The 23,188-nt window shown below is 39.0% G+C and overlaps 2 protein-coding genes across 7 annotated transcripts in view; one reads left to right on the forward strand and one right to left on the reverse strand.

Annotated features, from left to right (window-relative positions):
* The first annotated feature begins 644 nt into the window (after positions 1-644).
* ALKAL2 (ALK and LTK ligand 2) lies at positions 645-17,534 on the forward strand. Of its 3 annotated transcripts, none has more exons than XM_040551796.1 (6): positions 645-1,594; positions 2,188-2,522; positions 5,027-5,080; positions 5,190-5,270; positions 7,942-8,007; positions 16,171-17,534. In XM_040551796.1, the coding sequence occupies exons 1-5, from the start codon at positions 1,590-1,592 to the stop codon at positions 8,004-8,006; spliced, it is 540 nt and encodes a 179-aa protein (XP_040407730.1). In that variant the 5' UTR covers positions 645-1,589; the 3' UTR covers position 8,007; positions 16,171-17,534. The 3 variants fall into 3 exon arrangements, with proteins under 3 accessions (XP_040407730.1, XP_040407731.1, XP_040407733.1); XM_040551797.1 differs by lacking the exon at positions 645-1,594 and adding an exon at positions 1,644-1,828; XM_040551799.1 differs by lacking the exon at positions 645-1,594 and adding an exon at positions 1,850-2,003.
* A 2,705-nt stretch (positions 17,535-20,239) lies between these two features.
* The window catches only part of ACP1 (acid phosphatase 1), a 38,327-nt gene continuing 35,378 nt past the window's right edge, over positions 20,240-23,188 (reverse strand). For all 4 annotated transcript variants that reach the window (XM_040551803.1, XM_040551802.1, XM_040551800.1 and 1 more), the window contains 2 exons: positions 21,483-21,588; positions 20,240-20,580 (listed from right to left, as the gene is read on the reverse strand). In XM_040551803.1, coding sequence (XP_040407737.1) covers positions 20,503-20,580; positions 21,483-21,588 — 184 coding nt within the window. In that variant the 3' untranslated portion in view covers positions 20,240-20,502. The remainder of the gene's footprint in view (positions 20,581-21,482; positions 21,589-23,188) is intronic.

Here is a 23,188-nt window from a genome sequence, read left to right on the forward strand (position 1 = left end):
ATCTTTTTTACAAGCCCCCTCTAAGTACTGAAAAGCCGCAATGAGGTCTCCGTGGAGCCTTCTCCAGGCTGAACACCCCCAGCTCTCTCAGCCTTTCTTCACAGGAGAGGTGCTCCAGCCCCTTGATCACCTTCGTGGCCCTCCTCTGGACCCGCTCTAACAGCCCCACATCCTTCTCGTGCTGAAGGCGTTGAGCTGGCTCTCCAAACCTTCCTTTCAGCCCTGTACCTGCCTTTTCCCGACGAAGGAGACGAAGGACTCCTTGAAGCATAACAGCAGAACACCAGCCTGCGCACTACCTGCCCAGCTTTCCACCTCGCCTGCCTCCATTAGGTGACCCTAGCACACAACCAGAGTCAATATTTGGCATGACTCGGCATGCAAACATAACCACGCCACGCCATGCCAATGCCAAGCGCCGAACCGCTCTCCCGAGCGCCAAGGCAGCACAGCGCCCAGCCGAAGGCAGGCTCCTGGACTCCTTTCCAAGCCGCTCTTGCTCGGTCTTGCCTCTGGGTGTCTTAAGCACGCCGCGGACGGCGGCCACGGCCGGGACATGGCGCTGGGGGGGAGCCGGGGGCGGCCGGGGGGCTCCCCCCTCACGGCGGCGGGCTCCCGCCCCGCCGTTACGGCCGTTACGAGCCCCTCAGCGCCCGGTCCCTCAGGGCGGCCCCGCTCCCGCCCCGACCCCGTCTTGGAAAGCGCTCCCTCCGCGCCGTCCAACTTTATATTTGCCTTTATTTTCCTCCCCCGGCTGCCAAGGGAGAGGTTTATACACACAATCAGAGCAAATAGAAGGAGTTCAGCCGGATCGCGTTTCACCGGCAGCCCCCTTCCGAGGGGCTTAACGACGGGGGGGGAGAAGGAGCGAGCAGGGAGCGGCGGTGCCACGGCGGGACGGCTCCGGCTCCTACCGGGAGCTGCCTTCCTCCCTCCTTCTCCTCCTCCTCCTCCTCGTCAGCCCACCCGGCTCCCCGGGGAGCGCTTCCAGGCAGCGCCGGCAGCCCCGGGAAGCCGCCGGGGGCTGCCCCTGCCAAGAAGAGGCGACGCGCACCGCCCGGACCCTCCCGCGGCCACCTCTCCGCCGCCTTCCCGCTCGGCGGCGGCCGAAAGCAGCCGTCCCCCGTCCCCTTCCCCGCCCCAACACCGCCCCTTCCCCGCCGCCGCCGGAGCCTCAGGTTCCCGGTAAACCGGGGCCGGGGACCCGCCCGGAGGGAGCCGCGCCAGGGCCATGAATATTTCAGCGCCTCCTCAGCGCGTTTCTAATTAAAGGTTGGGGCCCGGCGCTCCCCCCCCCGCGCCCCCCCCCCCCCCCCCTTTCCCCGTCTGCCCTCCTCCGGCTCACACACACACACTTGGGACCAGCTCCTTACGTCGGAGCGAGGAGAGGAGCGACCGAGCCCTGCCCGGGGGAGGGACGGGGGGGACCGGGGAGGGAGGGGAGAGGAGTTGGGGGGGGGGGGGGCTGTGCAGCAGCGACGCTCCCGAGGTTGCCAAGTGGACTTTTATTGTTTTCCACCCACTTCCAAGTCGATACTATCTGCCGTCTCATGTCCATCCTATAGCCTATATAAGCGGCTGCGCCGGCGATGGAGTAGGTGGCGGAGGGACGGGAGGGGGGCGGGCGGGCCGGCCGCCGACAACTCGGACTGTTCTGCTGCTGCTGGTGCTGCTGCTGCTGCTGCTGCTGCTGCTGCTCCTACTCCTGCTACTGCTCCCACTGCTCCCACTGCTGCTGCTCCTGCTGCTCCTGCTGCTCCTGCTGCTGCTGCCCGGGGAGAGCGGCCCCCGCGGGGAAGACAGCTCGCCTTGCAGCACGGAGAGCCAGGTAACCCGGCCAGCAAGGGGCCGGCCGCCTCCCTCCTCCTCCTCCTCCTCCTCCTGCTCCTTCTCCCCGTCCCGGAGCGCTGGCCCGGCCGGGAAAGTTGGCACGGGTCAGAGAGGGGCGCCACGCGTGGGGCAGCCCTTGTGCGGCGGAGCCCCGCGGCGTGCGCCCGGCCAGGGTGGGAGCAAGGGGAAAACTTCGGGGAAAGTTGGACACCGCTCGGTTTGTCCCGGCTCGGCGGGGCTGCTCTGCCCCAGCAGACACCGAGCAGAGCAGGCTCGATGTCCCGGACCCCCCGTGTTTCCCATTTCACCCCCCGTGTGCCTCCCCACCTGCAACCCACCCCCGTTTTTCTCTTGCAGCGGAATAGGAAGCCTCCCCCGCCGGCAGCGGATCGTTCATTTTCATCTGCTCGCTCGCCCTTTGGGTCAGGCTGCGATGAGCGGACTGAGGTCTCCTGGGCTGCTGGGGCTGGTGCTCTTAATGCTCTCGGCGGGATATTGCAAAGAGAAGAGTGACTCCGCAGATCTGAAGGACAGGCAAAGCCTCTTAAATCTTATCATGGAGATCATTCAGGAACTGAAAAGGTACCACCTGGAGAAGGACAGTGGGGTGCAGTACTTCTCCAAACACAACTATAACTTAGACCGAAGGGAAGTGGCAGACTACGGAGGGTACCAGGATGAGCAGAGAGTTGGTAAGTCACAGCCCCTGACTTGGGAGAGCTTTCTCCTTCTGTAGGGTGCCTTGGGGAATCAGACATCACATCAGGTTACTAATTTTGTATCGAGGATTCACCGCCCAAAATACCTGCAGACACTCTCTGGTATCAGAAACTGACGCAGGCGGCAAATTTTGGAATAGAAAAACTCCATTCGCATCTCAGAGCCTTTTACTGTCTGGATAATGTACTCAGCTGAAAGTCTGACTTCCTGTGTGTTGGCTTTGAACAAAATCTATTAACAAGGGAAAGGAGTGAAATGGGCTGAGATCAAAGAAATAAGGGATGAAAATGCTCTTTCTCCTGGAAGTTTACCATTTTTTAAAATGTGCCTAGTTTAAGTGTTTCTTGGAAATGACCCTAGCGGTAATTCCCCTGCAGGACTGACTCTACTATGCCCGTGCTCTTAGAGATAGCGAGAAGTCTGTCCTAGAGTTCAGCTTCATTAAACTTTTCACCCTCCTTATTAGTGCTGCTAATAATTATTCTGGAGGGTAGCACCATTGAAAAATACTAGGGAACTGAAATAGAGCACTCCTCTGTCACCACATGAGCTATGCATGCTTCAAGTCACTCCTTCAGTCATCATTCTACTCATCTGTAACCTCCAGTGAAAGTCCCCATGTGTTTGTAAGATGCTCGGAGCTGGATGTTCAGAGCAGTCATACCAAGCCACGCAGTGATGGATAGCTACAGCTCAGTTTCACGATGTGCCTCTGTGCATCCCGCTCGAAGTTGACTTGACTTCTCCTGCTGCCATATCTCATTTAGTGTTTCCTGTCACTCCCAAACCCCTGCAGCACTGCTGCCACTCCTCTTACCCCTCCCACTGAAAGGGACTTTCTGAATATTTTCCAGCAGATGCATACTCACCTTCTTCCAATCTGGCTTTCATTTTGCTAGCATGCTATTTGTTTTGCCTTTATTGATCTCATAAAGCTCCTTTGTACCTTTACTTCAGTCATTCATGTTCAAATATCCTCATGATTTGCATTTGTTGGTGATTGTCATGAAAATGTTACTTCCCCATCTAGATGATTAATGAATACACAGAGGAAGACAATTTTGTTCCATTTAAGCTCAGCACAGTGAGAACATTTTGTTTTGTAAATTTTGAAAAGTTAAAAAGGCCAGATGAAGCAGTGAACTCTAATGCGCACAACTCTAAATTTCAGCTAGAAACATTGGCATGGTTCTTGGCCATCCGACATCAGCACATTGGTGCAAAACATCTGGCTTGTATTCATCAGTTATCTATGTAAATATAAAACCACTTCAGAGCAGAATAGTTGGTACTGGTGTCATTGACTCCTAAGCACAATTTTACATTTTATTCTTATAATGGAGTTATTCCCAGCAACTCTGAAAAGGAACTATTGCTTAAAGTTCTTCGTCTCAGTTTTGGCATCACTTTCCCAGTGAGCCTGTCCCCTGGGAAATTTCTGAGTGAAGCATGTGTGTTTTTAATGCTCTTCGTGACATAATTAGGTCAAATACCATAAGGTCAATTTTACTTAAACTGACTAAAGTTAGAAGTAAATGAAGAATGACTTTCGAGAAGTGTCTAACCTCACAAGTGAATCAGATCTGGATGGAAATGTTCTCTGCTTTATATCTGATAAGAGGTGCCAGGGGAATGAAAAAGGCTGCTCAGGCATTTATGGTCAAATAAATAAAGCACCATGTAGTGTATCATACACAATCAGCGCTAGGCTATCAGCATAGAGTTCGTAACGGAAAGCAATCAAAGATAGCTGTAAATCAGGAAGACACGGGGAAGGGTTAGGGCTAAAATGGATTTCAGAAAACCAGTTTCATTTTGCCATCTGCTGAACACAAAACGCGAGGTGGTAAACCACAAATATAGGGAGCCAGAAGAGAGCAATTTGCTTGGGATCATTTCCTGTGAATTTTATTTACTGCCAGAGGGGGGAAAAAAAAAAAAAAGATTCCTGTAAGTAGATCAATCCAGTTTCACGATTACAGCAGGACAGTGCTTGTACAGACATACCTCTGACAAAAGAATGGATATGGTTGCGTAAGAGAATTAGAAGACAAGGCACAAAACCAAACTTGAATGTATCTTTGGATCTTTACCAGTAGTGGGAGGAGTCATTTCCAAGCAACTGTAAACTAAAACGTTGTAAAGAAATTAAACCTAGGTAAACGTGACAATGTAATTTATAGAGAGCTAAAATCTGATTCTTATTTATCAGACTACATCATTAATAACTGCACACCTAAGAGACACTACTTGTTTCATCCGCACACTGTGTTTCATGGTGCATTTTACAGTGGCTTCATATGTAAAACAAGAGCTTGCAATTTGGCCTATCGTATGCAAATGAGTTCTGACCACTGTGCATCTGTCAGGAGGTAGCGGTGATGTTTGCTGGTCAGAATTTATTCCTTTTTCTCATGCTGTGCCTGGCAAGCACAGTTCCAACAGCACAGTGACTATGCTTTTTTCTGTCCAACAGAAATAGTTCCCAGAGATCTGAGGATGAAAGACAAGTTTTTAAAGCACTTAACAGGTATGTCTTAACTTTGTGTTGGTATCCATTATGTCGCGTACATACCATAAGCTGTACTTTTTCCTGTAAGCTGCACTGATTCTTAAGTTATTTTTTCCTTCTATTTCAGGTCCACTCTACTTTAGCCCAAAATGTAGTAAACACTTTCATCGGCTTTATCACAATACAAGGGACTGCACCATCCCAGCATGTAAGTGCCAAAACCAAAGGCTAACTTTCATAAAACAACAGAAAACTCTGAAGTAGAGTAGCTCTGTGGGATACCAGTTGTGATACAATGTTAGAGTATATTTCTTGCAGTGCCGAGTCTGTAGTGCTCTGCAGCATGTTTGCTGAAACTGCATTAGCATTACAGTGAGGGAAATGGCAACACAACATTTTCACTGCAAACAGACTGCATAGAATGACTGTAAACACTGGTTACTTAGTTATTTATGCATGTGCCTTTTTTGTTCGAAATCAAAGGCGTTTGTTCTTCATAGGAACACGTGACTTCTTTCCCAAACCTATCATACTTAACTTACAGTGCTGTAAATTCAAAATAGGATCAGAAATTCAGTTGGGGCTATTTCCTGTTCATTATTTATGGAGAACATATAATAGCTGGCACAGGTTGTCCAGAGTGGCTGTGGAGTCTCCCTCCTTGGAGATCTCCATAAGACTCCTGGACATGGTCCTGGGCAGCCTGCTCTGGGTGGCCCTGCTTGAGCAGGGGTTGGACCAGATACCTCCAGAGGTCCCTTCCTACCTCAGCCATTCTGTGATTCTGTAACATATCTTGAAGGCATTATACATTTTGAAAGTTCAGCTACCAATCTACCAGTCATGCTGAAAGTGAAACTTTGCAATCCTTCTCTTTAGTAAATTACAAAAAATGTAATTTTTCTGAGGCATAATGAAAACAAACAACAACTAGCTGATGGACACAAGTAAGCAAATCCATATTACGTTATCTCATCAGTGTTGGCAGCAAAGATTGTTGTTTTTTTTAATCTGAAATCGACATTTATCACTCAGGAGATGTGATTCTAGATTCACACCAAGGTGGGCCTGTTGAGTAAGAAGATGCTATTTTGGTGCAGCTTTTCAGAATGGAAGCACACTTTATTTTACTTTTCTAAGGTCAACCAGTTGGGTCAGTAGCAGAGCTGGGAATAGAAACAGGAGTTCCTGATTCCAAGTTTCAAGTATTAATAAATATTTCAGCCAAATATATTTTAAAGGCATATTTGGTAAGACCTGCAGACTTTCTCCATATTCATAATTCTTCATATTAGGACTACCTTGGAAAGATAAAGATTTATAGATAATGGCTAACCAGATCACATTCAGTTTATATGGATGGTGATGGAGTTGTTAATAAGAAATGTGTTTTAAATAAGCACATGGGCATATTACCTTTTTCATAAGGATCACATCACAAACATCATTCGACTCAGCACTAACAAGTACTTCAACCTGTGAAGATAAGTTGGCCTCTAAGTCTGAATTAGCCTTGTCCTTCTGACAGGTGACATACCCACCAGCATAATGTCTGGATAATGGAGGATAATTTGTACAAATGGTAATTATAGCATACCTATGCTGTGAGTTAAAGATTGTTAACATGGCATCTCTAGGAAACATAAGATGTAGTTACCCATTAATGGAAATAATGCCTAAAAAAATAAACATCAGTCACTGGACTGGACTGACTAGCATCTTAAAGTAACTTTCTTCTACAAACATGAAGTAAAAATCCTCCTTTAATTCTACATGCACAGTATGATGTTACTTTTTGATAATACTTTTGATGATACTTTTTGATATCCTGACTTCCGTTTAAACTTACTGTTTATTCTATGTTGTCATTCAAAGGCAAGACAATAAAGAAATTAAAAGCATCTGTGATGCTGCCACAAGGTGGGAGGAACAAGTACAAAAGTATTTTGTTGGCATATCTTCTTAGTAGCACAGACACCTAACAGCTACTTTAGTCTCCTGCCTGTATGTGACCAACTTTCACATAATTTGCTTTACATTGGCCGGGGGGGGGGCAAAAAAAAAAACAATTTGATTGATTTTGCAGATATGCATTGGTTCTGTTCATCATTATACAGCTCCTTATTATTAATGCATCAAAATAAATAGATAAAAAAATAAGGTACCTAAAACAAGAACTACCAACAATAGACCTACTGTGGAAAAAAAATTACCAGTCTCAAGATGGAACTTGATACAGTTATGAATGAATTTATATTATGTGGTTGCTAATGGGCAGCATTCCTATGAATATATAGAAAACACCAACAAATGCAGGTGATGTTATTCTACACCGATATAACACAATGTATACAACGTGTTTCTATCAGAGACCTTATTTGTCTAGTTTTACAATTTTTCCAGGAAGAAAAGTTAATGTAAAATATTGCAACTCCCCAGTAAGTTGATATACTTGCTCACTGATGGCAGGATTTCAAAGATGGATGAGCACTACTTATTCATCCTCTAGCATGGAAATACAACACTCACATATTTAGACCCCCACATGTAAGCACATACACAGATGGGTAAATGTTTATACATACATACACTTGGAATGCCTACAAGCACATTCATGCTATTTATTTATAGATATTAAGCATGCAGAAATACCATGCATACAATTATGTGCGCCATTAGACATGGCTCTCATTACAGAGCTTTTACACACTGCTTTTCTAAGTCTAAGGAACTGACTTCTATATTGTTGCAAACTAAGATGTTCATTTAACTTAATCATGACAATAATTTGCACATCTTTATCAAATTTGATTTTTAAAAGCAAAAGTTTTTTACTTCATTAATGTCTATATTTATGCTTTTTTTTTTTTTCCTGACAGACTACAAAAGATGTGCCAGGCTTCTTACTCGGTTGGCAGTAAGCCCAATGTGCATGGAAGGATAAGGTAAGCTTTTTGATAGTAATAATGACATTATACTGCATAGCAAAGCTGTGGATTTTGTTTCATACATGAAAACTCATAATAAAAATAGTTTTTTTGGCTAAGATATTCCTCTTTCAGAGTATTTGCAGTAACTGGTTTAATCTGGCGAATAGTGGCAATAAATAAAGGCTACCCCCTACTGGAAGTCATTATATAAAAGTCCATGTGTATCAGCTGTGAATTATTCATAGAATTATACAGTTACCAGCTAGTGAATTTGTTGTTATAGAACAAAAGACAACAGCTGTAGCATATTTTTTCAAGAGTTGACTCAGTATACAATTGTTTATATTGGTAGTGGCAGCCCTTTTATGTGTGCAGCTGTAGATCTCTGGTGTACATTTCAGTATAAGTTAATATACATGTAGCTATACACATGACAGCTTTATACATGCAGATAGGTTGCAGGTGCTTTTATGGTACTTAAAATGTATTAGTAGCATTGACAAACTAACTTTAAGCTGTCCAGATTTCTAGGGATTTTCATTGTGTACACTATGTCTATGTACACTTCTATGTATGGGTTATTCCCTCCCTTTTTGCTTAGATGTACCTCTAATTCTTAGTACTTTGAGAATCTCAACATGTACCAAAAAAAAAAGTTCTTCCAAACGAACTGAATTTCTAGAAAACTGACACATAAGAATACAAAAGAACTAATTTAAATTCTGTCCTCAGCCTTTACCCGAGACAGAAATGTGACCTCTGACAAAGGGGTAAGTAATAACCCATACAGACATTTCAGTAACAAGTGCTATCAAAGGTATTTTAACTCTGTGACACGATACACATCTTGTGGAGAAAAAAAAAAAAAAAAAAAGCATTAAGGCTTAAGCATCTTAGTTGACTTTTTAAAGCACAGAAACTGTTTTGCATGGCATTGTCACAAGCAAGCTAGTGAGATGTGATCAAGATACATGCAAAAATGGTTGGAAAATATTGAAGTTATCAGTGCTTCAGTGTCAAACTGAAAAGTTGTATTGAGCATAGTCACACAGCTACATTATGGGTATGGTATAGGTCAATACTTTCATTAATTTGCATGGTAGAAGTCAGTATATTTATGGATGACAGTGGTGTAGGAGAGGCAACCATGAGGGAGTACATCACTGAAATTTAAAATAACCTTGGAAATGCAGCTGAATAGTCTAAAAACAGGATAAAACATACGGGGAAAGCAGAATTATGAAGCCGTGTAGGAGTACTATATATGCAGAAATATATGGCAAGTTGTGAAATGCTAGATAGATAGTTCTGTAGAAAGTGCAGGAATTATGATAGACTCATGTTTAGTTTGTGATCCACTATGTCACACTTGAAAAAAAGACAAACTGGAATTTATAAATAGAAACATTGTTTATAAAACGTGAAATAATCACTGTTACTGGTAGAATACAGCATTTAATTGAGGACCCCACACTTGAAGCCATATGGGTGTTTCTTGGTTGCTCTGAAGAAGAGCAAAATGGATGACTAAAGAAAACACAATTTACAAGAACTAAAAGGAATTAGGATTATTTAGTCTAAAGGACAGATGGGTATGGGAAAACACAACTGAGCTACTTGACTTCATAAAAGGTGGCCACAAGCCATTCTTTTTATCCAGTGTGGATAAATAAGATTTAATTTGTTTAAATTTGCAATGCAAGGATTCCAACTACACGTTAGAAAAGACTTTTCTAACGGCCAGGGCAGAGATCATATATTAAATCATTAGATACCATTCAGCATTCTGACTTTATGCTAAACTCCTCAACGTACTTTTAAGTATTTTCTGCAGGACTTCCTAAAATAGACCTAGACTAGCCCAGCTTCAAGTCAAAAAGTTTCTAAGGTCCACTGACTGTTACATTACTTGTTGTCATCAACTGAAATATGCAGCCATCGAGAGGAATCTTTTATTCATACATCTTGTGTTCAGGGATGGAATCATGGAAACAACTGCAGTAAGACAAATAAAAGCTAGTAAATAAGTAAATCCTCTGATCTAACTAAGAGGAATTCCAGGATTTAACCTTTCAATTCAAAGAAAGCACGGAATGAATTTGATAATGATTTGATAATGATATTCACCTGTGAAAGGTAGGTGAGTACTGTATTACCAATACTAATACACCAGAGTAGGGAGATCTTTTCTCTCTTTCCTTTGAAAATTTTATCTATCACTGCACCCTATCACAAAAGCACAAACTTGTAAACATGAAGGAACAGTGACTGAAGTAGTTCTCATCTCAAGCTGGTAGTCTATTAAAAAAAAAAAAAATCCATCTTATTTTGCCAAAGAACTCCTTTGCTCAACTAACTGGCATGTCTGAAGGTCTCCACAAGCCAAAGGTACAAACCATTAACAGTATCAGCACTCTTAAGCAACATTTACTAAAAGAACAGCCTTTCCTCCTACACCACATATGCCTTGAGACCCCCACTGAAGTCCCCATAAAATTAAGCATCTTTCCTACCCAAACCTTTTCCAGTGGATCAGTTCAATTTTGTGGGGGTAAGACATCCACTCACACAGAGAAGTACAAGGCAGGCTTCAATTGTTTTCATCATCTCATGGACAGTGGTAGAAAAATGTAGGTTTTTGGTTTGGTTTTGTATTTTTCACTTATCAGTCCACCCTTTTTCTCCACGGAGCAGATACTTATCATTGTCCAAGATCTTTTCAAGGGGTTTTAAAATTTTGAGCATAGTACCAATTGCACATGGCAAAACTAAATTTCAAAACCATTTCTTGCTTAAGATGGCTCTCTAGTATAAGAAGAGGTTGTTTTATTTAATAGCCTGGCAATAGCTAAACGTTTCTGGTTTCTGCTATAAAGCTACAAGTTAATATCAATTCTAAAGCTCAGACTAATTCCTGAATAGTAGAGAACAAAATTTTATTGTGATACTACAAAAGTGAATACTTCCTTGTGATTCCCCCAAAGCCTGAATTAACAAGCAGAATTTGACTGTTTATATTAATTGTAATGACACATTTAAAAATCTTTTAAAATTATGACACATTTCATGTTGTTGTTTCACTCTCTCCCAACTTCTACTGAGATTTACATAGAAATGCTGTCAAGATAAAATCTTAAGTAAGATATCACCCAGGGATTATTCACAGAGGAAAGAAAAACACCACATTTGTGCTTTTTCCTTACTCATTTGAATAGTGTTATTGCCTATGAAGTATGTTGAGTATTTAAAAATAATGGAACCATGAATATGTATTGCTTTTATTTAACAAAACTCTTGAACCTATGGTTAATTTATGCTGAAGCTAAATACACTACTAACTGAAGTTTATATGCCAAGAATGATAAGGAAGAGAAATTAGGCTAGAGATTTACGATGTTTTCTTCAAAATATATCTACAGATAGGGTTCAGCAAAAAATAGTTAGTCTTTTTCTTTCAAAAAGATAAGAAGATTTCATTGTTCTTGGTAGTTTTTATCCTGCATTCAGATATGGAGTCCCACTCATTTTTATACTTCAGCATTTGTTGTTGCTAACCAAGGTATATTGGATCAATCAGTGATCTGATACCATAGGTTATTGGATCAATCAGTGATCTGATACCATAAGTTAGTAGAAGAATACATTCTTAATTGTCGTGCCTACCTTTTTGTTCCAACAGAATTAGACTTTCTATTTTGCTCAACTTTGTTGAAGGCTTATGATTGGGATGGGTTATAAGAAGAATAATTGCTGTTTGATACTTTGGCAAATTGTTAGTTTGGGCACATTTTTAAGATCCATTGACATCTGCCTATGTTTAGAGATTAATGTGGGAGGAAAAGAAGTAAAACCAAAAAAGGGCAGATTCGTTTTTGATTTGTTCTGACAATGAGTTTTGGACTATCACAGTTTAAAACACAGTTTTTAAACTCAGTGCTAAGATCAAACAAGAAAATAAGATATGAAAGCAGGAATTGGGCATCCATTATCACAGTGCATACTTAAGCCACATGGTGGTGGGGGTAGGTGTGTTAATTACAATGTGTCTTCTGAGGCATTCACTTTTTCTCATTTATTGTACATACATGTAACTAAGCTCCCTTTTCTGTCTCCTTTTTAGGGTGTAATTTTAAATTTGCTTCCCCCAAACATCTGAGCAATGCAGGGGCAATTTTACACGTTCAGACTGCATCAGTCAATCCAGAATAGCATGTCTATATTAACACAGCACTCAGTAGTCCCTTTTTCCAACAGGCAACTCAGGCCATCTTTCCAGCTTGCCACTAGTGCCACCTCTGACTAGTTTTATTCTGCAATACTTCTCCTTCCTCTGTTCAACACAACTATCCCAGTCTGTCCTCCATACTATTTGTTCTCTCCTTCAGACTCATTTTTCTCCAATTTCCCTAACAGCTCCTGTACTTCTTGCTTTCTTTGCCCCACCCCATGCAGGTACACCCAACAACCATCGTGTTGTCCAAAACGAAGGTTAATGAATGTCAGGAACAAGATTCCTGAGTATTCCCCTGAAGTTCCCACTGAACATCTTGTATAGTTGCTGTGACAAACAGTGATCCAACTGGAAATCTAGCCTCCCTGGCACCATTTGTCACAATCATGTTGGCTTCAGTCAGATTTTACTATTTTTGTTTGAAAGCCACAGGTGCTACTGTTGGGACCCTCCCTTTTCCATCAGTAGGTGTTTGCTACAGACCAGTAGTGATCTCACAACGTATTCTTAAAACCTCCTGGTACAGTAAGGATCTAACTATACACAAAGATAAATACTTGTGTGCAAGTACACATTTATTTTTTTTGAGTTTCTGCAGTTATTTCAAATGAAGATAAAACTAGTGATACAATTTTAAACTAATAAATAGATGCCTAGTGCAAGTAGTAGGAGTCTCAGACTAAGGTGAGGAAGGGAGCTTTAATACAAGAAGTACATGAAAAATCTACGTTACTTCTTCCCCAGAGGAAAAAAACACAAAACACGTAACTAGCAATATTTAAAATAAAACAATAGAATCAATGTTTCTTATTTAATAAGGCCATGATAGGGCAAGAATAAATACATATACCTATGAAGGTCAAAGATTCTCTATAAAATTCCTAATAAGCTAAAGCATACTGATAATGGAAGTGTCATTTGAAAAATCTGTGTAAACTTTTTAAAATGTGTTAACCACACTAGTAATGTACGTTAAGAAAACTGAAAGGACAATATAAATTTGGAAATTTCAAATATAAAAGGAGAAAACTGAAATACCACACAAAACATCCCATTCCCATAATCCACATTCTATATTAACTATTTCAAACAATCTTTAAACCAATATATTGTTTGGACTCCTACTTAAGTTTTACTTCAAATGTTTTCTAACTGTGGAGCCTTTAATTGCTTTCTCTTAGTTTCTCATTCAGACTAAGACCAAGTGCACTCAAGAAATGTCAGACACTTTAATTTCTTAAAAGAAGCGAACATGGGATTAAGATGTCGGTTCTGCATGTTACCAAGTGAAAGCAGACCCTTTTTTTCTAGAAAGCATACGCTGATCCATCGTATACAACTTCCCATGACATATTCAGTCATGTCGGCTTGGTGACACGAAATAGTTCCCAAGGTAACTCAGTTAAGACTTTATCAGAACCACTGTTCTGAATTAAACAGCAAGCGTACGTGGTTACTAGTGTGGTGTAATTCAGCTCTGTAATAGGCAGTTCTGAGTTTTAGCTACTAGGGGAACTTCTGTGGCTAGTACCAGATGTAAAATTATCAGCTTTATCTTCGCTGTATAGATCTTTGAGATCTGATGCTCACATTGGAGCAGATGTCCACCTGGGCATTCACTGCTGGGAAATGAAAAGGAATTTCTGATGTTAGCATATGGAAATTCTGCTACAGAATCCTACTAGCGCAGTGCTTTTAAAGTTTACATTGATATTTAAAACACTAACTTCCTCTCTTGGATAGCTTTTTCTTAGAATTTATTATCATCATGTGCAGATAATGACTAGAACCAAATTTGGAAAGCTGTAATATGCCTTTACAGTATCTTTCATTTGTGCTTTTAAAAACTGGAACAACTGTATCATTCAGATGGTTTCAGCTAACATTACTGCTTGGGTGTTTCATTTCTTTTTTATTATTATTATTTTTTGTAAGGGGGGTGGGCAGGGTGGGTGTGTTGTTTTTCCTTGCATTAACAAAGGAAAAGATATAATTTAATTAAAGAAAAAGGAGTTGTATGACTGTCTATGTTCCCAATAGATATTGCTGTCAAGTAGCATTCAGGATCTCCGCTAAGAATGCTACCTACCATCCTTCAGCTAAATTTCAGTCAATTTCCTAGACTAATGCATAACACAGACTATACAAAATTTAAAAAAAAAAAAAAAAAAAGTACAACAATAGATCAATTCATGCTCAAAACCTAGGGTCTTTTCATGGGTACAGCAAATGTCAGGGATTTAGAAAACTGCAAACTACCTGAGCACTGAGAATCTAGGACCAACGGCCTTTGATCAGGTAGCCATACAACAGCAGGTATAGATGAGACAACAAGTAAGCATACTATGCAAGTTCAACCACTGCCATTTTTTCCAACCTCAGTAAGCTGCATACTCCCCTTACTATTAGTAATGAACAAACTATTTACTAAATTCTCTATGTTTAACTTGTCAGTTGTACCACACTGTAATCAGACTAAAAGCATATTAATTTGTTTTTAAACATCACTTTTCAGCTTAAATAAAGCACAGTATGGGTACACATACAGAAAATAAGCTAGATAAAAATGTAAGACAGAAAAATTGTATCAGTTTCCCCTCTAAGGCAAGGACATAAAAAAGTGTTTGTGCTATCTCCAAAGCCAGAAGAAAAGTAAATTATCTTAAGCTTGTCTGTAACATTATTACATTTCCTAATAGTTTTTAAAACATTGCAAAATTAAATATATGTTTAAATAATACTAACAAGTACTTCTGTATGCATCGATAGCTTGATTTCCAATGGGTTATGTCAAGTCTGACTTTGCATTCAAATGATTCTATTACAAATTATACTTAAGCAGTAGGAAATGTGGAAAACTCAAAATATCAGAGAATTCACAGGATCGTGGCAGAGAGATACGTATGTTCAGATATATGGTATGAAAGTTTTAACTATTAAAAATGACATAAGAAGCACTTTAATCCGCTGCTTTTTTCCATCTTCCACATGGATTTCTGACATCCATGAGGAACATTTACTCTGCATTTTTTCATTCAATAAAGGCATTAACAGGTTGTCTCAGAAACACACAAAGATGGGTAGACACCACTTGCAGCATTTGATGGTCACCTGTCTAGAAAATGCAGCTGTGGAGAATGTCAACATACTCAAAAGTTACTGGAGAGAGGGGGGATTTCTAGATATGTACACAAAGAGATGGTTGTATTACATTTTCTCAGCTGGCTTAAAAGTGTGGGGGAGAAGTGTTGCAGTAAATTTCACTGCTCAATTTGTGAATGAACCTTTCTAGACTAGACAATATATGTACATAAGCAGTGTAGAAACCTGTCATTTTGTATCAGTGATTTCGATACCAGTGTTACAGAAGTGGCTTTACTTTAATTCCAAGAACCTGTTCAGGGAAGAGCTATTAGAACTGGCAGCAAATTGATCCGTTTCAGCTTCTACTCAGTTTGTGTGGCCTAACTGTTTGCAGGTCCCAGGGACAAGGGACAGGTCTTTCAAACCTTATCTTAACTGATTTATATTACTGGACATTGTACCAACAGCTTCCTGATATCAAGACACTAAGACAGAAACTTATGATCTGTTAATACTATACTTGATGTATATTCACTTTTTGACCTCACTGTTATACTCACAGGTACAGGCTAAACTTACCTACAAGCACATTTTGAGTAAGCAGAACTGTAGTATCCAAATCTCTTCAGTCTACCTAAAATGAACCAACACAAAAACAAGAATGACTTCCAAAGCTTCATCCTTGAGGAACAAAACAGTAATTTACTACAGCTACATGCACTATTAGGTCTTTATGAAGTCATTACTAAATTTGACATTTTTATTTACTTACTATTTTCAGTATGCTAAATATATTCTTAAACACTTGTATGTGAGTATAAAAATGATGAAAGGCAATTTTCTTCTTTCTTTTAATCCACCAGATATTATTACCATGAAAAGAAAAACCAAGAACCACGAGAAGTGCCTTGGAAACCAACAGGGAAATAGAACTTACTACCTTTATAACATATTCCATTGTGAACAAGAGATTTATTTTTGCAGATTGACAGACTACTTCCCATAGTTCTTTTAACATGCATTTTGTAGGTTGTCAACAGTTGGCAGATTGACATTCTCTTTACAGTAGCATAACTGCCAGTAGTACATAATGCTCAATACTTAAAAAACACACTACAACTGATGTGTAATGCTGCCAAAAATTACGTAAACACAAATATTTCACCACGAAAATTGATGTTCTATTGCTTAATTCTACAATTTTAAGGAATGTTTGTTTGTATATCTAGAACTACTTAAGATCTGCTCCACAGTAGTTGTGGTCACTTGATATCCTTCATGCTTATGCAATTTTTTAAAAGTTTGGTTAAAACAGACTTGCATCAGGGTCACATTGTACCCTAGGAGTACAAATTGCATGACAAACAGAAATGTAATTCAAAGTAGACATATTTTTTGGGACAGTGGAGCATGGATTTTGTACACAAAACACAAGCTGCCATTAATTTACTTTATATAATAAATGTATAAAACATTCCAGCTAACGTGCAATATGTAAATACTGTAAATAACAGGCATAAGTAATAAAGTGTTTGGTATTAAGATGTCCTCAGTTTGCTTTCTGTTCACTGAACCCAGAATTTGAAAAACAGGTGGCATTTTCAGGTAGCTACAGTCATTTATCCACACAAGCATCTTTCCAATGAGAGTATGCTAGCATAAGAAAGGTACACCCACCTTGGAGAAGTCCTGTAATTTGGACATACTCTACGGACTTGGTAGGACGGCCATATCTGTGTATTCCAGTCTCATGAAATGCCCGGCCCACAAGGTTGCTCCAATTCCAGACAGAATTCTAAATTCGAATCTTTTTTTTTTTTTAATGACAAATGGTTGTTTCAAAATAAATAAATCAATACATCTGCAATCTATTCACAATACTGCAAAGAAATTATTGTAACAAATGTGCCCAGTATTTTAGTATCAACTTTTGAGGAGTCAGTGAACACTCACTCAAGAAGCCTTGTTAACATTTCTCTTTCTTCCCTCAATCTGATATTAAGTCCAGTTGTCATAATAAAATGGCTCAAACAGGAAGAAAACCATTAAGCACAATTTGTAAATACACCTCAGAAAGTTTTATCTTAATACTGGCATTTAGCTTCAATTTTATCCTCAATTAAATCTTCAAAATGTAAGCACAACACTCAATACCCTGTTCCCTCCCCAAGAAGTATCACTTCTTGAAATTCACACTTAAGAGCCTTCAGCATCTAGCTCTTCAGAAGAAAAAAAGATAAAATATTGGCAGAGAAGTACAAGACCCCATCCTAGAACATAGCTGTATTTACTAAGGGAGAAGTATGTAGTTCTAACTTGATTTCAGTCATCACTAAATGCCAAAGTTTCATTTCTCACTGGAATACGTGTATACTGAAAACATGCAGTTAAGAACGTACCGCTACAGGCTTCACTTAGCAGCTCACCTGCAGTAAACGTGTCAGTGGAACTCTGTGCCTTCCTGTAGCCCCACTGACTGACATCAGATCAGAACATACTACTTAATAAGGGAGTTTAAATAAGTATGATTATTTCAGTTTGTAGTAGAACACTTGAAATCTGGTTCAGTTGGAATTTTCTAGAAAAAATGTATTGTAAAAGGAAAACAGTAATTTATTTAATGGCTTAATAAATGAATATAAACAAGTTATTTCCACGGAAGGTTTTTTTTCTAGATTTAGCTGAAGTCAGCAGGTCTTGACAGAAGATACAAACTTCAGTATAGCAAATTTTACTTATTTAGTCTGGGTGTAGGCTTACTTAACTGAAACAATCCAGGGGCTTAGTCATTTGTAGGATTAATACAAAAATATGTACCACACGTTCACTGTTGCTCTTGGAAGCAAAACAATGGTACTATGCAACTGTCTTTCTTGAAGGCAATTCCTGTTCTATATTCTCATATTCTACAAGTTTCTGTGCAATATCATGTTGCTCTCCTCCCCTTCCTCCGAAAGAAACCCACCACAGATAAAATAAGTAAATAAATCAGCTTTTGCCCTCCCAGTGGAGCTGGTGAATTATTTAGCTGATAGATTACTTGCCGAAAACATAACTTGGGTCAAGTCTGATACTTTACAGTCAGAAGTAAATTTAACACAAATAGTTTTGACTTAGTATTACTTTAGAGGAATTTTCCTAAGCCTAGTAAAGGTAAACAACTGTACCCTTTTATCTCCTTTCTGTTATCCCAGCAGCCCAAAGATACAGAGCTAATACTTAAATCTTAACTTCAATATGTAGGAAACGTACAGGTTCTACTTCTAGTCAGCCATGAATGGGAAAGCACAAACCATCATGTTCTCAATCATCTGAGTTAGTTTACTTTCACTGGAATATTTTAAATGATCTTTCTGGCAAGAATAACATTAGATTATGCCTAAATACTTCCACTTCTGAGGCTAGTGCATAAAACCACATTTGAGGTGATTTGTCCCTAACTGCTCATCACTTTCCCTCATTTATTTTATTAAAGCATTAATAAAAGAAATGGAAAAACATTTTACGTATATTATTTTTTGTCCCTGTAGTGAAACAGCTCTTAACTTGCAAATTCCTAAATTGTTCACCAAAAATCACAATCATTGGTAACCCAATAATACACCAGATCCTGGTTTCTGTATTCCATCTACCACTTGCCTTTTTGTAAGCAGGTTCTTATGTTTTGTGTCCAACTGAAAGCTTAGCACAAACCAGAAACCTCATTAACACAAATACTTCTCAGCTGTTTTACAGCAAGAGTCCCACGAAATGCAATTCAAAAATTCCCGTTTTGAAGGCTGCAGTATGTGCACAGTGACACCAGGATTCCTCCTTCCCCAAGAGTAACACGGTCCTCTATGCAAATCCCTTTCCCAGAAGGAAAGGAGGTGACAAGTCTAGAGGCTATTCTATTACTTTGGAAGGCAGATGTAAGAATAACCACAACGCAACTAAATAAATAACAAAGTAAATTTTACAGATACAGTTTTATAGAGCATGTGGTAATGCTAATTCATACCAATATTAGGATTATTCTGAACGGGAAAACTATCCTATGAGTTACATTACTGATCTCAGTACATTTCTCAGTTATGTTTCTGCCTATGGCAGAGACTGAATGGGATATTCAAACAGGCATGGATCTGTACAATGCGTTCCATTTTTGTCTAAGAGCAGAACTTTCTATTTACTGGCTTTCATATATCTTCATACTACATATTATATTACATACAAGTGGTCTGTCTTCAGGTTGAACTATACTCTTTGGGAACACTTTTGACAGGCCATCCATTCTCCTGGGTAAATCTGAAAATACAGTCTGCCACTCATATAGGATCTGGGAATATAGCAGGGATTTCAGTAGTTTACTACTACGAGATACAAAATGTACACTTGATGTTTAGGCTTTTAAGCTGACATGTTTTGTCCTGAAAGTAAACGTTAACGTTGTATGTACTTATATCACTGTACTAGGAATTGGCCCCAAGGCGATAGGAAGATGAACCAGAGAAGTCCTATTAACATCAGTGACTACTTCTGAACTGATTTCATCTTAATTAGTATGAAGATCTATTAGCACAAAATGATTGCTTCTTTGATAACTGAGCATTTAAAACTATATAACAAGCCATTTTTACAGGATCCTGATAATGGATTTTACTTGCTTGAGCTTTGAAATAATGCTAAGAGTCTATCAACAGTCAAAACCATGCCTGTCTTGTGGCAGGCAGTTCTCTTTGACCACCAAGCTCCATATGAAACAGCTTCATTCCAAAAGTTGTCTAGGGATACTAGGATGACATGCCTAAGTTAACATACATCAACTATCATTTCACAGTCTCCTGTTGTAAGTTCATTTAAATTAACTAATGTCACAATAAGAAGACCTAATTTTAGTTTGTATAGCACAGAAAGAAGCAAGACATTATTTTTCACAGTGCTTCTGAGAAAGGGTTTACAGATAAATTTATTCTGAACAAGTACTTTGTTATTACATTAATGTGTGAGGAAATGGTTGATCATCTAATCCAACTTTAAAACTTCCTATGTTTTTCTAATTAGATGACAGAAAAACTACAATAAAAAATTAAACTGAAAAAGTTTTCAACCTACTGAGGAGGCATAATTTTACAATTTAAATACATCAATCAAGTAAACCTTACATATTTCAGGAGAAGCTAATTATTTTATTCTAGAAATAAAATGATGAAGCATTAATGAGGCTTCTCCAAAAATGCTTTACAGCATCTAACGCACTGCTCGTAAACAGTTTCAAAGTCCTTTTCATTCCCCTAGAAAAAAAAAAAAACAGAGGAAAAAGAATGTAAGTATACTAATACCATCTCAAACCAAAAAAAGTTTGCAAGCTGGTTTTTTGTTGTCAGTAATGGCAAATAACTGGCATTAGGCAACAATAAGAACAGCACAAATACATGGTAATAGTTGTAGCATGTTTCCTCCCTAATTTGAACTATCAGTGTCTCAGGAATTTCCAGAGCTGAACACTCTTTTTACTCAGGAGCTCTGGATGAACTTTCCAACTTTCCTTCATGCTTTTTTTTTTTCCATTCAGTTTTGAAGCCCTTATAAGCCTTTTTTTTTTTTCCTTTACATTCACAGTATCCTGTCATGTTGAGTATCACAGTTAAACAAAGCACCATGTGGAAACAAATACCCCTTTTTGTTTTGAACGTGTCTCCTACAAACCCATCTGATGTTCTCTACTTCTTGTGTAATGAATAGCAATTCCTTATTGGTACCTTCTTCCGTGATACCAATGTCTTACAGAACCCCACTACATCTTCCTCTACTTCTCTGTCCTAAACTGAAGGATCCTAATCTAATTGATTGCTCTTGGCTAATATTATTCAACATCTTTGACCACCCCCCATGTCTTTGTCTCTGTTTTTCCTAATTATATTCTTTTTGCAAGGAGACTGACCATGGAGGGCTTCACTTAATATTCAAAATACAGGTGCATTATGAACTTAAATAATTTCTATAAGAATAAAGATGGTTTCCTTTTGTATTCCAGTAGTTTATATTGGTTTGTTAATTCTTAAAAAAAAAAAAAAAAAAAAAATTTGGCTTTGCATATTACCAGATTAAACGTTATAAGAAAACTTTGGGATCTGGCAAGGTTATGTACTATACATACAGGGTTTTTAATTAAGCTAACCAGAGAATTTCTTACATAGTATGGATCTTCAATAATAAGTTGTTTCTGTGGATCATATGTCCCAAGTAGTTCAATTTTGGCCTTGCAGTCTTTAACCTGGTTGCTTTTCCTTTTCAGATCTCTGGAAAAAAAAAAAAAAAAAAGTAAATCCTATAAATTTCTCTTCAGAATTTGTTGGTATCAGTATTAGATGTTCATGTTTCTAGAGAACACAGGAAAATAATATCCTTCGGGACTCAGTCAATGCTGTAGACTTTCTATGCTGCTCCTTTTTTTTTTTTTTTTTTTTAAATTGAGTATCGGGGCATATATAAATTTAATTCAGAGTATAAGAAAACAGGCACTCAACTTAAGGCTTAACAGAACTTTTTAGCAGTATGTTTATCACCTTCTTCCTCAAATAATTCATTTAGTATTTTCAATGTCCACCTTTAGCTCACATTAAATAACAATAATAAAGGTTATCTACATATTTTTTCAAAATTATGAGGAAGCTTCGTTCATGGGTTAAAAAAATGTTCTTAATTGTTATGTTGCAAGATCTCTTGATGCTGCCCCTAACTCCTGTGAAGTCCTTCTACATTGAGTTAGCAGAGAACAGCAAATTCATGAGATGTCTTCCCTTTGACATATTGTAACATTTTAGCAATCATCACATCTTTTACATTGCCTCCCATTGACAGAGCATATTTTTTTTGAAACAGTATTTTCCCCATATACTTACAAATGGCCATCCATCATCCCAAAGACAGTTAAAACACACCTCTCATCACCTTCAGATTAAAAGATGCTAAGTACTATGATTCTGACAAACAGCTGAAACATGTTAAGTTCTTTTAACTTATCTATATATCTCCATACAAAATCATCATTTTACTTACCCAGTGCTGAAAAAGTTTAAAGTAGTTTGCAATTGGTCATAAGAATTAATTCTCTGCAGAATATTCTTTCAAATAGTTAAGTACTGAGCAGGGCTTTTGAAAGCACAGACTGTATTTCTAAATTTTATATTATGGATGAGATGCATGCATCAAGTATAACATTCCCTTTAATAGAATGCAAAGTACACTACAACTGACAGTACTTTTTATAGTTCACAGGAAAAGAAATGTACATAGTCATAAGCATAATCAGTTTCAAGAAACTAACTTCTGATGTATTAATTCTAATTAATGAAAAAATTAATTTCATAACGTTCAGAAAGACAAAATAGCAGTGAGACTACAATACTGCTTTTCCATAAATAAGAGCCAGGACTCTAACAAGAAAGAAGTTATTGCTTGAATTTACAGATTTAAAAAAAAATAAAATAAAAGGCAGCCCTGTGAATCTTGACAACATTTTCAGAGGACAAGAAGGATGTCTGAAGACTGCCATCCTATACATATACCCAATTACAATAATTTTCTTCAAGTCTTTTGGCATAGCACCTAATGAACAGGAGGGGGCCAAATGGCTCTGGTACTACAGAAAAAGGGACGTCCTGGATCTCCCTTTTCCGATATGACAGGCGCCCACTCCACCAGCACCTGGAACCAGCTACAAATATGTATTCCCATGACAATGGCTGAATTGGGTTCACATTTAAGATGAAACTTAGAAGTGTGGCAGTAGCAAAATCCCTAAGTCTGTTATAGTTGTTATGTTTTGTCTGCTTTACAGCTCATATATAAATGAAAACTTACTTTGGTATTAACGATTTAAGAATTTGAATGAAACTA

Source organism: Cygnus olor, chromosome 3 (genome assembly GCF_009769625.2).
Source record: "Cygnus olor isolate bCygOlo1 chromosome 3, bCygOlo1.pri.v2, whole genome shotgun sequence".
In the NCBI taxonomy this organism is placed as follows: domain Eukaryota; kingdom Metazoa; phylum Chordata; class Aves; order Anseriformes; family Anatidae; genus Cygnus; species Cygnus olor.

Bases quoted from the DNA above. Each gene is read 5' to 3' on its own strand.
- ALKAL2 (XM_040551796.1), top strand. The intron at 2,523-5,026 runs GTAAGTCACAGC...TCTGTCCAACAG, and splicing joins CCAGGATGAGCAGAGAGTTG to AAATAGTTCCCAGAGATCTG. The intron at 5,081-5,189 runs GTATGTCTTAAC...CTTCTATTTCAG, and splicing joins GTTTTTAAAGCACTTAACAG to GTCCACTCTACTTTAGCCCA.